Genomic DNA, 14,905 nt, shown 5'->3' with positions numbered 1-14,905 from the left:
TTGTCTCAAGAACTGACCGTTGAGCTCCTACTTTAATACTTTCTAGCCGTTGAGACTGAGAAGGAAGAGATGGAACAACCAACAAAAGGCCGGTCATGAGGGCCCTAGTTCCTTCATGATGGATGATCATCAAGAAAGGAAATCCCAATTATGACACCCAAAACTCCTACTGGGGCGGCAAATTCAAGTATTAAAATTTATCCCACAAAAGAAAAAAAGACAAAAACCTTATCTTTCCTCTTCAATCCAAAAGTATTATATATACATACACCAGAATCAGAGGAAACACCACAAAGAAGCTCCATCACAGCTACTTGAGTTACTCTCTCTCTCTCTCTCTGTCTCATACAAACATCTTGGGGAAGTATGGGGAAGGAAATGGAAGTTGCTCAAAACAGCTTCTCTGCAAAAGACTACCAGGATCCACCTCCAGCGCCATTGATTGACCCTGAAGAACTGACCAGTTGGTCATTCTATAGGGCTCTCATTGCTGAGTTTATTGCAACCCTTTTGTTTCTTTATATCACTGTTTTGACTGTGATTGGTTACAAGAGTCAGACAGATCCCAACCACAACGGTGATGAATGTGGTGGAGTTGGCATCCTCGGCATTGCTTGGGCTTTTGGTGGCATGATCTTCATCCTTGTTTACTGCACTGCTGGTATCTCTGGTGGGTTTTTTCACTTAATTACTACTATCTTGTGTTTGTTTAAATGCTGATGAGGGGGACCATTACAACTACTGATCATGGATATCAATTTTTTTTTCTGGGGGAACAGGAGGGCATATCAATCCGGCCGTGACATTTGGGCTTTTTCTAGGACGTAAAGTCTCACTTATTCGAGCTGTGATGTACATGGTGGCACAGTGCTTGGGGGCTATCTGTGGTGTTGGGCTTGTTAAGGGTTTCCAGAAGAGTTACTATGTACAGTACGGCGGTGGGGCAAACGAAATCGCCGCCGGCTACAGCAAGGGCGTGGGTTTGGCAGCTGAAATTATTGGTACTTTTGTTCTTGTCTATACCGTCTTCTCTGCTACTGATCCCAAGAGAAATGCCAGAGACTCCCATGTCCCTGTAAGTTCTATACTGTCTTTTACCTGGAAAACAGAGTATTATTCTTAACCAACCCACATGGAATTGAGATGTTTTGCTTCGGATTTACAGGTATTGGCACCACTCCCAATTGGGTTTGCAGTTTTCATGGTGCACTTGGCCACAATCCCAATCACAGGCACGGGTATTAACCCAGCAAGAAGTCTTGGAGCTGCTGTCATCTATAACAAGAACAAGGCTTGGGATGACCACTGGGTCTTCTGGGTTGGACCTTTCATTGGTGCTGCCATCGCTGCTTTCTACCACCAGTTCATTTTAAGAGGATCTGCTGTTAAAGCTTTTGGATCCTTCAGGAGCAGCTCCAATATCTAAATTTTCTTGGAGTTCATTGTTTAAGATGATTTGGAGAGATGGAAGAGGTGATGTTTCCGATGAATAATCAAGGACTGGAGTGGGGAGTACCTGAATTGTAGATAAATTATGTTAAAAGAATTGAGATTGAAGATTCTCTCTTTTGTATTTTGGTCAAAAGTAGTGTGTCTTTTCTATTGTATCCTATCATTTCTTCTCAACTTATCTTAATTTGGTTTTCCTTTGCAAGATGCATCTTTTAGTGTTCTTGATCACTATGAAATAAGTCAAATTTTCAAATAAATAACTAATGACAGGATAAGGTAATATGATTAAATATAGGTTATCTTTTTATTGATTAATATTCATTGATTTAAGTAACATTAGTTATCTTCTCTTTACATTAAATTGATTATTGGAATAATGAGATTACAACAAACACTATCATTGTTTAAACATTAATAAGCATAGAAGAATAATGAGATTACAACAAACACCATCTTTTTCATTGTTTAAACATTAATAATCCTCTATGCGCTTATTCATTTAGATTATAAAATCAAGATCAAAAAATTTTTTCACGAATGTTTTATTTGTTTTGACTAGGGAACGTGAAACAAAATGTTCTTATCAAATCTTTCTTTCATTAGAAATTGTAAGTAAGGTTTCTGTTGGGGACCTCCAGGCTGTGCTGTGGTTGCCCAAGGTCCCGCCTAGATTCAGACTCGAAGCGGGATAGTTGTTGACTATACTATATATGAAATATTAGTGGCACCGTATCCAAAGGTCCGAACTTTTGGAGCAATGGCAAGCGCTTGATTCTACAGTTTCATATACTGTCGAATCTAAAAATAAATGAACTCTTAATTAGTATCAAGTTGATAGTAAAGAATTGAAATAAACCAAAACAACATCCATACCCAAATTGATTGGAAGCAGTTGGTTTTAGTATCATTTGTTCGAAATTCAAAATCAAGCTAAAGTGATTACTAGACACCTCTTACTGTGACTACTAGACACCCTTTACTATCATGTTTGTCCATTTATAACGTTTGTATTCTTCTACTATTTTGATCATCCAAAATCTTAAATTCTTTCTTAATCTTAAGGTGAAATGTTTAGGTCGATCTCTCATATGTGTGATTCTTGAAGTAATTCAGTCTTTTCCTAATTACGCCAAAGACCAATGCAATGCTATTAGAATGTTTAATTGTTTAATTTGACTAAATTTTGTGGTTGATAACCTTTCATGGACTTTTTAAATGACGAAGTTTGACCTAATTCTATATCCTTGATTCTCTCTTGACTTAGTCATGTGAATTTCAAATTTTTCATTAATTGTTTTTTTGACAAATAACCACCTTCTCAACTCTTTTAGTTTGAGTCTTCCCTATTTCTTTTTTGGTAAATTCTTTTTCCTTTATAATGGGTATGATCTTATTGAAAAAACGACACATAATATTAAAAAAAATAAAAATAGAAGAGATTTAGTAATAAATGCAACAATATATTATAAAAAAAAATTAATAAACCACAATAAAGAGAAAACAACGGGAAGGATAGATTCTATGTATGATAAGATTCCACATGTCGAGCAATCAACATAGAAGGGAGTTAATTCAGGTACACCACAAGTCCTCTCGCACTTAGTTTTTTATCATAGCCCCCCCTTGGCCTTAGCTAACCTTTGTCTCTGAATCATTCTGGTGAAAGTATGCGAAGGGATATTGAAGTTGGCCAAACTGGAGAGCTCGCCACAAGAGACTACCATGAACCACCTCCGGCACAATTGATTGACCTTATAGAACTGTCCAAATGGTCATTTTATAGAGCTATCATTGCTGAGTTTATTGCCACCCTTTTGTTTCTTTACATTGCTGTTCTAACTGTAATTGGCCACAACAGCCAGATTGACCCATACAACCATGGTGGTGACTGCCGAAGTGTTGGAAATCTGGGCATTGCTTGGGCTTTTGGTGGCATGATCTTTGTCCTTGTTTACTGCACTGCTGGTATCTCTGGTGGGTATTTCATTAATTACTAGCTTCTCCTGTTCTAACTCTGCTTATTAGCTCTGAAAATGTTCAATTTAGAGCATTGTAATGAAAACTATTCAAGAATTCTTTTTTGGGTATTAGGTGGGCATATTAATCCGGCCGTGACATTCGGGCTTTTCGTCGGTCGGAGAATTTCGCTTATCCGAGCTTTGTTGTACATGGTGGCACAATGCTTAGGAGCTATGTGTGGTGCAGGGATTGTGAAGGGCTTAGAGAAGGGTCACTATATGAAGTACGGTGGTGGGGCGAACATAGTTGCCCATGGCTACACCAAGGGTGTGGCACTGGGAGCTGAAATCATCGGTACCTTTGTTCTTGTCTACACAGTTTTCTCTGCTACTGATCCCAAGAGGAATGCCAGAGACTCCCATGTCCCTGTAAGCTAGTTGATCACCTGTTTTACCTGGAAAACTCTGAGTATTATTCTTAACCAACCCACATGGAATTGAGATGTTTTGCTTTGAAATTACAGGTATTGGCACCACTTCCAATTGGGTTTGCAGTTTTCATGGTGCACTTGGCTACCATTCCAATCACAGGTACAGGTATCAACCCAGCTAGGAGTCTTGGAACTGCTGTGGTTTACAACAGACGCAAGGCCTGGAATGATCACTGGATCTTCTGGGTTGGACCCTTAGTTGGTGCTGCTCTTGCAGCTATATACCACCAATATGTTTTAAGAGGATCAGCCATGAAACCTCAAGGGGCCTTAAGGACCGGTCCCCATGTCTAATTTTTATTATGTCTGGGGCTTTGCTTATTTTCATCGTTTGAGGCGTTTGGGTAGTGAAAATATGATGTTTCATTTTTGAAGAATAATACTGAAGAGATGCAATGGTTTGATTGAAAATTTACACAAAATTATATTTGATGGTGAGAACAAGGGAGTGTTTTGAATCCTTTTTTGTCTCCCGACTTGCTTTGGTTGTACATTGTTTTCGAAAAATCTCCATTTCCAACCAATTCTTCAAATTTAGTTTAGTTTGAATTGGGTAACCGTTAGATTATTTAAATGCCACATGGCACAATTCTAGGAGAGAATTGTACAGATAGGAATTTCTGAGGATGTGAATCCATATTAGCTATAGGAACTTTCTTCACATAATTAGTTACAAATTTCCCCAAGAACCGCTTTTCACTTTTTCTTAACAGATGCCCTCCCTTAAAATCTTTCTTCTCCAGGGCTTTCAACATTTTTTTTTTTTAATCGCGGGGTTTTAATTTTAGAAGCTTTTTAATCTGAATGACCTAATCATCAAACTACCATATTCTTAACCGCTAGATTAAAAGAATAACATGCATTGTCACCTGAAACCTGCGAATGCGTGGGAGCAGAAGATATTTGCGCACGAACCAAAAAGATGTTTGACTTCAATTGCTTTGAAGTAATACTCTTTCAACGGAATGATGATGCCTTAGAATTCAAGGAGAGTTGGGAGGACTCTAGGCTGTTTTTTTTTTGGGTGAGAAGTTAAATACTTCATTCATAAACTCAAAGAGAAATATAGACCTAAAAAAAAAGTGCATGAAAAGTTGAAAACACAAAGTTATTTTTGAACTAAGAAACAGAAATTGACCAAGCTGTGGTACATGCAATAGACAAGGCCATCCAGGCTAAGGGATGATTTGAGCCTAACAAACCCTAAGAATAAGCATTGTAACAATTAAGCATAATTAGATACGATATACGCATCTTCCATCACCAATGCCCAAAGAGGCGAAGACATACCACAAATCAGAGACTAATATGCCATAAGGCCGGAAACATAACATGTTACAAGGGTGGAGATAAAACACGCCACAAGGGCGAAGACTAGGTTGTCTTAGCGGTGGCACTAATATTGTAGAAAAGACTGTCACTGCGGAGGATCCGAAAGAAGATGAGTCCATTCAGGACAGGGTTGGATCTCGATTCTGAACTGTCATCTGTCGCTGCTGCAGACGCGAAGACCAGCAGTAGGAGGAGACTACCAACAGAAGCTCATCACAACAAATCTTTCAGATCCGCGAGAGACACTTGAGGACTATAATTATTGCATGAATAAGGATGACTCACTAATAAGAGTACAATAGTAATTTTACGTGTATCTCATTTTAATAAAGGATAAAATGAATTTTTGCATTAATAGTTTAATACTTGAATTTAAATAAAGGTCAAGTGATTTTAATAACACCTCAGCAATCACTTAACAACTCTAAAATGAGCGTGACTTTAATATGTTTTTTTTTTTTTTGGGGGGGGGGGGGGGCCGGTGTGCATCAGTAAATATCCATGATAATGAGGGTATTTTTGAAATCAAGGATATTAATGTGAATTTCACCTAATTGTACTTTTCAAATCTGTTCATGATAGATTAGATTCCAATCTCATAACAAAAGATTCTAACTGCTCCATTTCCTCTATAAGCAATTACGATTTAAGCATAAGACCATAGGAGGCAGTGAAGATTACTATAATATCCTCTTGCTCCTCAGAAGTGTGGAGAAAAGCGAAGCTGCGTCATTAACCGCTATAGGTTTCAGGAAAAAACAGAGTAAAACTTCTACGAATTTGAGTTTCCGATCGATCAACTCAGCGATGCGTCCTCCTCTTTTTCTAGTCCTTTTGCTTGCCTGGACGACCTCTCTTCAATGGATCAGCAGCCCTTTCGTCTCTTCTCATGAGTTTCCAGTTGATGGCTCTGTATTGGAGCTCGACGACTTAAACTTCGATTCGGCTATCTCTGCTTTCGAGTTTATTCTCGTCGATTTCTATGCCCCTTGGTGTGGTCACTGCAAGAGGCTCGCTCCTGAGGTTTCTTATCTACCATTTTTGCATTTTTATCACTGACCCATCTCAGAATTTTTAGTTTTTAAGTTTATACTCAATCAATTTTAGATCCTGAAATGACATGGTTAAGTGAGATAGATAGATTTATTTCTCCATCTTTGTAGGGATTAGATTTATTTGCTACTTCAATGGTATGGATGTAGGCAATCTCATATTGATCGAATAGTCGTGGCACCCATATCAGCAAAACGCTTGATTCCTCCAGTGAAGACTTTTATGGATGTGCCTTCTTCCGGTTTCTGATGGGTAATAAACAAACGTGTTTTGAAACCATTTCGAAACCAGAACAAATTGACTTGGTTGGTTAGGTTTTTATTGGTATCCTATTCGTTTATCAAACAGTTTGAGATGAATTCCTAGTATTATGAATTTACTCCTATGTATATTGTGCGGCTTATGATGTAATCATCTACTGTATGGAGGGGGTTGGAGAGCTCTTCTGCAGTGTACAGAGTGCAATGTTTTGAAGAAAACATTGGGTTTGAAAGGTTTCCAATGATGAGTGATCGTTAGAAAGAATTCCATATCTGTGACCGAGGCTTTCATTATTTAGTAGTATAAAATGGCATATACAAAGTATGGGTGGTGATGAGAACAAGACAGAAGGTCTAACTGGACCTATATAGGATGGGATACATATGTATATGTAAAATGTTTTTACCAGTTTGATTGGAGATGATAATTCAGTCCAGTTTTGTTGTAACTTGTAACTGAATGATTTCACCAGTTGAAACCAAACTGAGCAATTTTCTTTGTTTCAAAACCAAAACAAATTTCATTCTTCTTCGATTCAGTTCAGTCTGGATATAAATGGTTGTTTCGGTTCCGAAACTGATATATGTCCATTTTGGTTTTACACAGTTCTTCACCGTTGATCTTCCAACTGTTTAATGTAGAGATAATCATAGAGTCAATGGCTGTGTGTCTTGATGCCCATCAGCTAGATGGACTTTTTTACCTCTATGAAATTTTGTTAGTATTTTAAGTTTTCTAGTTTGCCTTTTTACCATCTTGTTTCATCCTTGATGTACCAATAGAATGAATTGAGCACTATATTATTTTAATTTTATTTGCGTTGAGGTTTGTTTTTATTCATCATTTTCTGAACTTCAAAAATAGTAATGTAAAACCCTAACTGTGGTGTGCAGTTGGATATTGCTGCACCTATACTTGCTGGACTGGACAAGCCTATTGTGATAGCAAAAATAAATGCCGACAAATTCACTCGGCTTACATCAAAATATGAAATTGAGTATGCTTCCTTAACTTCTATCTGCTTTTCCTACTTGAAATAAGCCCTTTCTTATCCAATAGTTATGCTATTTTGTTTTTTTCCCTTCACTTTGACTGGATACGTTTTTGAGTTTGAGGCAACACTTAGTGTTTGTGACTGGACTAAGCATGCTAATTTCAGATATATGTACCTCTAGTATTTTTAAAAGTGCTCCTGTTGTTGAATTGATAGATAGTTGCTCTATGATGCAGTGGGTTTCCAACATTAAAGCTCTTTATGCAAGGTACTCCTGTGGAATATACAGGCCCTAGAAAGGCAGATTTGCTTGTTCGGTTCCTGAAAAAGTTTGTTGCTCCTGATGTTGCTCTTCTTGAGTCGGATTCTGCTATTACCAAATTTGTTGAAGCAGCTGGAACAAATTTTCCTATATTTATTGGGTTTGGTTTGGATGAGTCCATAATCTCAGGGTTAGCCACAAAATATAAGCAAAAAGCTTGGTTTTCAGTGGCAAAGGGTTTCTCAGAGGAAGTTATGATAACTTATGACTTTGATAAAGTTCCTGCATTAGTCTCCATCCATCCAGGTTATAATGAGCAGAGCATTTTCTATGGACCTTTTGATGGTAATTCTTTTCCCCCTTCTTCTTTGACATTCTTAAGTTTCTTATCTAGTCATACTATTCACACATCTCTCACGTAGACTCTGAAATTGTACTTTATGATGTTGAGCAATGATAACTAGTGTTATTAAATGGGAAAAGAATAACTTCTTAACCAACATAAGATAATGAATAGACCTCAACATAGAGAAACACAAATTAAGCTCCGTTTGACCTTTTTGAAATAACTGAGCTCTTAAATCTGTTTCTAAGGAAGCCTTAGTGCATAACGACTCTTTCTTTTGCCTTTTGTCTGCAAATGAATCTGTGGATCTCTCCCTCAATTTTCTTTGTGTCCAGTTGGAAAATAGCAATCATCCAATCAACTGTGTGCAGTCTCATAGTATTTTGTGTACCTTTTGGAGTCAACTGTTCTTCAAGAATCATTAAAGAAGAAAATTTCAATTTGATTTTGATACTACTCCGTTTGTGTTTGACACCAAATTAGTGATTTCCCCCCCCCCCTACATGTCTATGATTTAATATGGTTTCCATCATTCCAAGTTAGATGGACGGATTTGATTTTGGTGTTAAGATGAGTGTAAAATGTTTTGAACTGAATTTACCCAGATTTTTACCTAATATTCAACACAGATCTGCTTCCACTGTGGAGTTGAATATTTGGCTTGAATGGAATTCACGGTGCTAGGAAATGTGTACCCTGGCAGTGATGATTTGTAAATCTTAGCTCCAATGCTTCTTCTTTTTTTCCTTCCCTCAAAGTTTTGTCTTTGAAGCGACTGAGAACTTAGTTTCGGACAAAAGTCCCAGTGCCATTGCTTCTATCTCTTATTTGTTTTAGTCGTTCTTGTCTTGTCATTTCTAATTATTTAGTCCAGTTATGGGTAAACTTTATTGCATAGGTGGAAGGTGGTGTGCTTTTTCAAAACTTCTTTAGTTCTGTCCTAAGATTATGAAGCAGCTCTGAACTTTGTTTCAGTCAGAGGCCTCCGGCTTTTGCCTCATCAATATCTTATCGATCTTATTGTTTCCTATTTACTTACTTTCTATTTACAATTAAGTTTGTTTTGATTTTAATACAATTAGAATTATGAGGTATTTTTGAGGGCCAGAATTTGTGACATGTTTCCTTGTTATCATTTATTGATGTGGCAAGCTTCAGCCCAAATGTATTAACTATGTAAATCCATAGAAAAGTTAACTTTATATGGGATGTTTGATGCTTGAAACAAAAAGTCACTACATACTAGCCTTCTATTTGACTAGACTTAACTGAGCTATGCAAAGCTTGCACAATCTTTGCATGTGCCTCACTGGTGAGGCGATGTTCAGAAACACTGAATGTTTTAATTGTCACACACATTACTGGTCTTAGCTACTGCACCAAGGTGTATTACTAAGTTGTTTATTATATAGGAACTAGAAAACATTAGATAATTCCTGCTAAAAATGGATTTCTTGTTTGTTACATGATTTGCTGTTTATTTCTTTTTCATCACAGAAGGCATGCATGGTTGATTTTAGTTCAGTCATCAGTTATCACACAATGTTTCAGATCATATAGGTATTAATTCTTTAAAGTTCATTTTTCTGGTAGAGAGAACTCTATGAGAAAAAAGAGCAGAGTAAAAATGAGATTCTGACCAAAGCAGTTGAAGAAGCACCAAAATATTTTTGGCATTGGATTTCTCTAAAAGTAAATATCAGGGCTGGTCCACCAAATAATATGAGAGAATCTCCCAAGGATCTCCCTTGGTTTGTCCAACCAATGACATTAGCTGAATCACCCTCCACTATGAAAGATATTATTGCCTTGCAGGATCTAGTTGTAGCCTCAAAGATAAAGAGTCTTTAATGTAGCGCTAGACATGTAAGCCACCAGTTCTCTCCCAGGAAGCCTGAAAAGGGAATAACTGCATCATTTTCATTGTTTCTCATCTTTTGGGCTCTCCAAAGAGCAAAATTCAGTGAGTGAATCATCTAGATATACCCAGCATTCTAGAATCATATTAACAGTTACAAAGTGAGCCACCATTATCCATTTTGTAACTCCTAAAAATTAACCTCTTATGGGATCAGAATAAATGGTTGCACAAAGGCCCTATTCAGGTGGTGAAACCTCCATATGTGAGGAATCCTTGATGAGACAGTCTAATATCTGTATCGCTGGCTTCTGAGTCCTTGAATTCGAAAGAGTATAGGTTCCTTAAGAAAGCAATGACTATAGTTGAGTTTGATGATGTCCCTGAATCATTATTACTCCGTCAAACTTATACCCTTTTTCCCATACCTTTGATGAATATCAGAAATCAATCTCTAATGTGGATTTCTTGCATTGACTCATCCTGTGGTATTGCACTAATAAAATATCAGGAATGTTTCTTATGATATTTTGACCACTTCACCTGCCTTTTGTTTTGCATTTAATCCTTAAAGAAATCTTCAGGCAATCCTTTTTGGAAGCTACGGTTTCTGCTTCCAGTTTGATTTTCATAAATGATGATCAAATGATTAGGTCCAAGAATGAAAGTTATTGTTTTGATGTGCAGAGGAATTCATGGGGAATTTTATCACTCAAAATCTGTTGCCACTGTCTTTGCCTATAAACTATGAGACACTGAAGCTGTTGAAAGATGAGGAGAGGAACATTGTCCTCACAATAGTTGATGATGAGACTGATGAGAAATCATTAAATTTAATTAAGCTGCTCAAAGCTGCTGCATCTGCAAATCGTGACTTAATATTTGGTTATGTTGGACTAAAGCAGTGGGAAGACTTTATTGATACATTTGACGTCAATAAGAAAACCAAACTGCCAAAGATGATTGTATGGAATAGAAATGAAGAGTATTTCTCTGTAAGTTGTTCTTGTCATCAACATTAGTTTCTTTATTTTGATATTTTGCTAGAACTGATCTTTTTTACGGATGTATTTGTTGTTGTACAATTAAGATAGATCAGAGTGTCTATTACTGTAAGTGTCTAAAATTTCTGGATGTATATGTTGTTAGATAAGCTATTTCTACAGTCCACTAGAGTATTGCAAAGGTGCCATTAGGGAAAAAAGGCAAACCCAGTGACAAAGGCTTCCCCACTAGCAGAGTCAAGAGGGTAATGTTTCTACGCAGCCTTACCCCAGCGTTTTTTGCTCTCGGGCTGCTGTAATGCCTTGACCTCAGGCTACAAGTGTCTTTCACCAACCATTGCGCCAAGGTCCGCCCATATAGGTGCCATTAGAAACACTGAACTAAATGACTTAGTAGAAACCCAACTGTTACTGTGTATACCAGGTCTAGGGCAAAGGTTAAATTAGTAATTCCCTAGACTTAGGGTTTACCTCAGGAGTTTCCAGCAGTAGTAGAGGGTTTTTTTGGGTTTTAATACTGCTCAAGGTATGAGCTGTAATTGAAGTTTCAGATCTGAATTTATATAGAAGTTAAATTTCAGACTTGAAAAATCAAAACCTAGACCAAGTGGGATTGGGTGTGGGTTTCAGTTAGGATTAGGGTATTGGGGAATAGGCTGCTGGTTCCGCAGATTAGAACTACTGCAGTTGTTATTTTGTAGTCCAGAAACAGTTTAGAGGTGTAGGACTGAAGTAGGGTTGGTTGAGAAAATTCTGCAGATTTACTCCACGAGAAGATGAATTACGGTTTTCCTAAAGTCCAGAACTGGGGCTGTTGAGGGGAAACAATGTTTAGGACTAGTAGACTCAGCAGGTCAGGACAACTCTAACAAGGGTAGATAGGGCTTGAATTGATCAAGGAATAGGGGAGTCCAATGTGAAATAGTATCTGCAGGCCGTGGGAAGGGGAGAGGGAAGAAAGGATTTTGGTGCTAGGGTAAGGGGTGGAACATCAAAGGAAACAGGGGGAAGGGGAATGTTGCAATGGGTTTGAGGCTGTTTTCCAGGATAAGATCGGGAAGGGCCTGTTAGGGTTATGATTGCAGGGAGGGGTTTCCTAGAGTAGCGTGAGAAAGGGGGAGGGGTGGGGAAGCTTGTAACTTACTTGGGAAGGTGCTGGAAAGCTGGTCTATGTGCAGGAATGTCTTTGATGATCTCTTGAAGCTGCTGTAGTTGAAGAATATGACGATGAACAGAAGAATTTCAAACACAAACACTTGACCAAGGCAATGGGTTTGAGGGTGTTTTCCAGGATAAGATCGGGAAGGGCCTGTTAGGGTTTGAGGGTGTTTTCCAGGATAAGATCGGGAAGGGCCTGTTAGGGTTATGATTGCAGGGAGGGGTTTCCTAGAGTAGCGTGAGAAAGGGGGAGGGGTGGGGAAGCTTGTAACTTACTTGGGAAGGTGCTGGAAAGCTGGTCTATGCGCAGGAATGTCTTGATGATCTCTTGAAGCTGCTGTAGTTGAAGAATATGACGATGAACAGAAGAATTTCAAACACAAACACTTGACCAAGGCCCACCAAATGAAAGAGACCCTGGTCCTTACTCAACAATTCAATTAATCATCAAAACTGAAATCAATTTGCTAAGAAAGGCTATTTATAGCCTGGAAAGCAGACTCAACTTAGGATGTCCCTTTCTGATAAGGACTCCTTTACAAACTAACTTGGACTCTTGAAGTTAAAATACTGACTTACTAAATATGATAGGAAACCTATCCTAACTCAACTGGACTCTTTTTAACTTAACTCGACTTGCAATTAGCTTATCCAAAACAAATCCAAACTAGACTCAGATTTGACTAAGTCAACAGTCTCAAAATTAAAAGGACTTTTACTTGTAATCAACTTGACTAAATAAAAAAAATAAGAGTCGATCCAAAACCCTTGGATCAAGAGGAATCTTGCCAGACCCATATTGACCCCCAAAAGGGGCTGGAAAATGACCAAAATACCCTTGGGGGTATTTGGCCAGCTTGGTTTGGCCCTCTTGGAATTGGATTTTGGGCCCCAAAATTAGGGGGTCCTTGTGTTCGCATCAGTTACCCATGCCTACTCACTACAAATCAATAACTAAAATTACCCCAAATGGCTGAGCTCTTGGACCAGCACAAGCTTGTGCTTCAACTACAAAATTTCCACATTGTTAATTAGAAGGCCAATGATTTGGTGTTTTACTTTTAGATAGAACTTATTGCAGACCAAGGATCCATGATCCATGGAGCAGACCCCCTTTCGCTAAGAGTTGTCCAACTTTCCGGGCTGTGAATCCTCTTACTTTTGTCTGTTTTCTTCTCTTTATTTTTCATATTTCTTCTGTCATTTTTCTCCTTTCAATTTTCTGTACTTTACCTTGTTTGGGTCCATGTCGCGAACCCCATTAAGTTGGGATAAGGCTGAGCTTGTTGTTGTTCCAGCCCCTTCCTTCCCCCTTGAAGCTCATTAGACGCTCTAGTGTTGGTGGGGGTACACATGAATTTATAGCCCACAAATCCTTGGCTTCTTAGAATTTTCTTTAAGTTTAGCCTATTTGATGAGTCATATGGTGCAACATAAGCTTAGGACATATGTTTATTGACCAAACGCATAGTTCCTTAAGGGCATCTAAATGATGCAAGGAGGGATGCAAAATCCTAATAATCTTTTTAAGGAACCAAAACAAGGATAGGGTCTAGATGCTGGATATTGGGTTTTGGGAGAATACAGAGATGATGTTGCTGTCAGGAGAGAGGGGAGTGGATTCAGATATGTTGGTTAGATTTCAGCAACAAAACAATTCCCACATACAGTGTAGAATAGCTGGAAATAGATAAGCAAAGACTAGTTTACTGGGCGGCAGCCTTGCAGCCAAATAACAACTGTATTCGTATGGGGATGGGCTCCTCTTTCAACTGGAATGAAAAAAGAAAATTTGCTCCTTTATGTAAACCTAAACAGACTGTCTAGAACCAGAAAGAAACAAGTAGCCTTCAACTTTCCTAGAGTTATTGGCTCAGTTATGTAATCAAAGAGATAAAGACTCTTATGACCCTAAACACCTTTGGATGGAGACATGGAGTTAGACTAATTAACGTTGCTTCTTTATTAACTTGAATTTAATTCCCTAAACACCTTTGGATGGATACATGGAGTCTGACTAGTTAACATTGCTTCTTTGTTAACTTGGATTTAATTCCATAGAATATTAACATTGGATGCATACTAGTCAAACAAAATCATATCCTTCTCAGCTTTTTAATTATCTAATCTATGTGATCCCAGTCAGTGCTAAGAGATACTGACATGTTTTATTTTGATTCACCCATGCAAAAGGTTATAGGATCAGAAAGTCTTGACGAGGAGGATCAAGGGTCTCAAATAACACGATTCATTGAAGGATACAGAGAAGGACGAACAGAGAAGAAAAGCATCAATGGTCCATCAATTATGGGCTTTTTCAAGTCAATGATTGGCATCAGAGTGGCTTTAATGATCATCTTCATGGTGGCAGTCCTAGTTCTAATCGTAACCATTGGCAATGATAAGGAAGATGATGAAAGCAGTACTGAAGCATTTCGACCTGAGGACAAGGAGGATTAGGATATGCTTTTGATGATCGTTGTTTGGTTACTTTGAGGATATAAAAGAAGCAAAAAAATTTAACCAAAGGAATTTTGTCTCTTCTTTGCTAGAAAGGGGTAGCTCGAAAGAACAGCATTTCCATTCTTGTGTTTTCTTGCAAATACATATGAAGCCCCTGTCTAGTTTAATGTCCAGGCTGCTGTTTCTAGTGTGAGCCCTTGCTTCAGTGTATAATTACATTGACATTAGCTTAACCAGCACTCATTTCTGAAAAAAACGGGATACTTTTCTGCT

At 38.0% G+C, this 14,905-nt stretch overlaps 3 protein-coding genes across 3 annotated transcripts; all 3 read left to right on the top strand.

Annotated features, from left to right (window-relative positions):
• Nucleotides 1-268: 268 nt before the first annotated feature.
• LOC149021313 (aquaporin PIP2-2-like) lies at nucleotides 269-1,564 on the top strand. The gene is made up of 3 exons (XM_089149568.1): nucleotides 269-670; nucleotides 780-1,075; nucleotides 1,166-1,564. The coding sequence occupies exons 1-3, from the start codon at nucleotides 367-369 to the stop codon at nucleotides 1,424-1,426; spliced, it is 861 nt and encodes a 286-aa protein (XP_089005694.1). The 5' UTR covers nucleotides 269-366; the 3' UTR covers nucleotides 1,427-1,564.
• A 1,555-nt stretch (nucleotides 1,565-3,119) lies between these two features.
• Nucleotides 3,120-4,195, top strand: LOC149021312 (aquaporin PIP2-7-like). The gene is made up of 3 exons (XM_089147094.1): nucleotides 3,120-3,426; nucleotides 3,544-3,839; nucleotides 3,935-4,195. The coding sequence occupies exons 1-3, from the start codon at nucleotides 3,120-3,122 to the stop codon at nucleotides 4,193-4,195; spliced, it is 864 nt and encodes a 287-aa protein (XP_089003220.1).
• Nucleotides 4,196-5,895: 1,700 nt separating this feature from the next.
• PDIL5-2 (PDI-like 5-2) lies at nucleotides 5,896-14,772 on the top strand. The gene is made up of 5 exons (XM_089149567.1): nucleotides 5,896-6,256; nucleotides 7,441-7,544; nucleotides 7,778-8,148; nucleotides 10,695-11,002; nucleotides 14,363-14,772. Exons 1-5 carry the CDS (start codon nucleotides 6,041-6,043, stop codon nucleotides 14,627-14,629), a joined length of 1,266 nt encoding a protein of 421 aa, XP_089005693.1. The 5' UTR covers nucleotides 5,896-6,040; the 3' UTR covers nucleotides 14,630-14,772.
• Nucleotides 14,773-14,905: the final 133 nt, after the last annotated feature.

This window comes from Hakea prostrata, chromosome 3 (assembly GCF_041222555.1).
Source record: "Hakea prostrata isolate BN-2017 chromosome 3, UWA_Hpros_2, whole genome shotgun sequence".
NCBI lineage: Eukaryota > Viridiplantae > Streptophyta > Magnoliopsida > Proteales > Proteaceae > Hakea > Hakea prostrata.
Note: the sequence above shows the minus strand (reverse complement) of the source record. Positions and strands in the feature narration are given on the sequence as shown.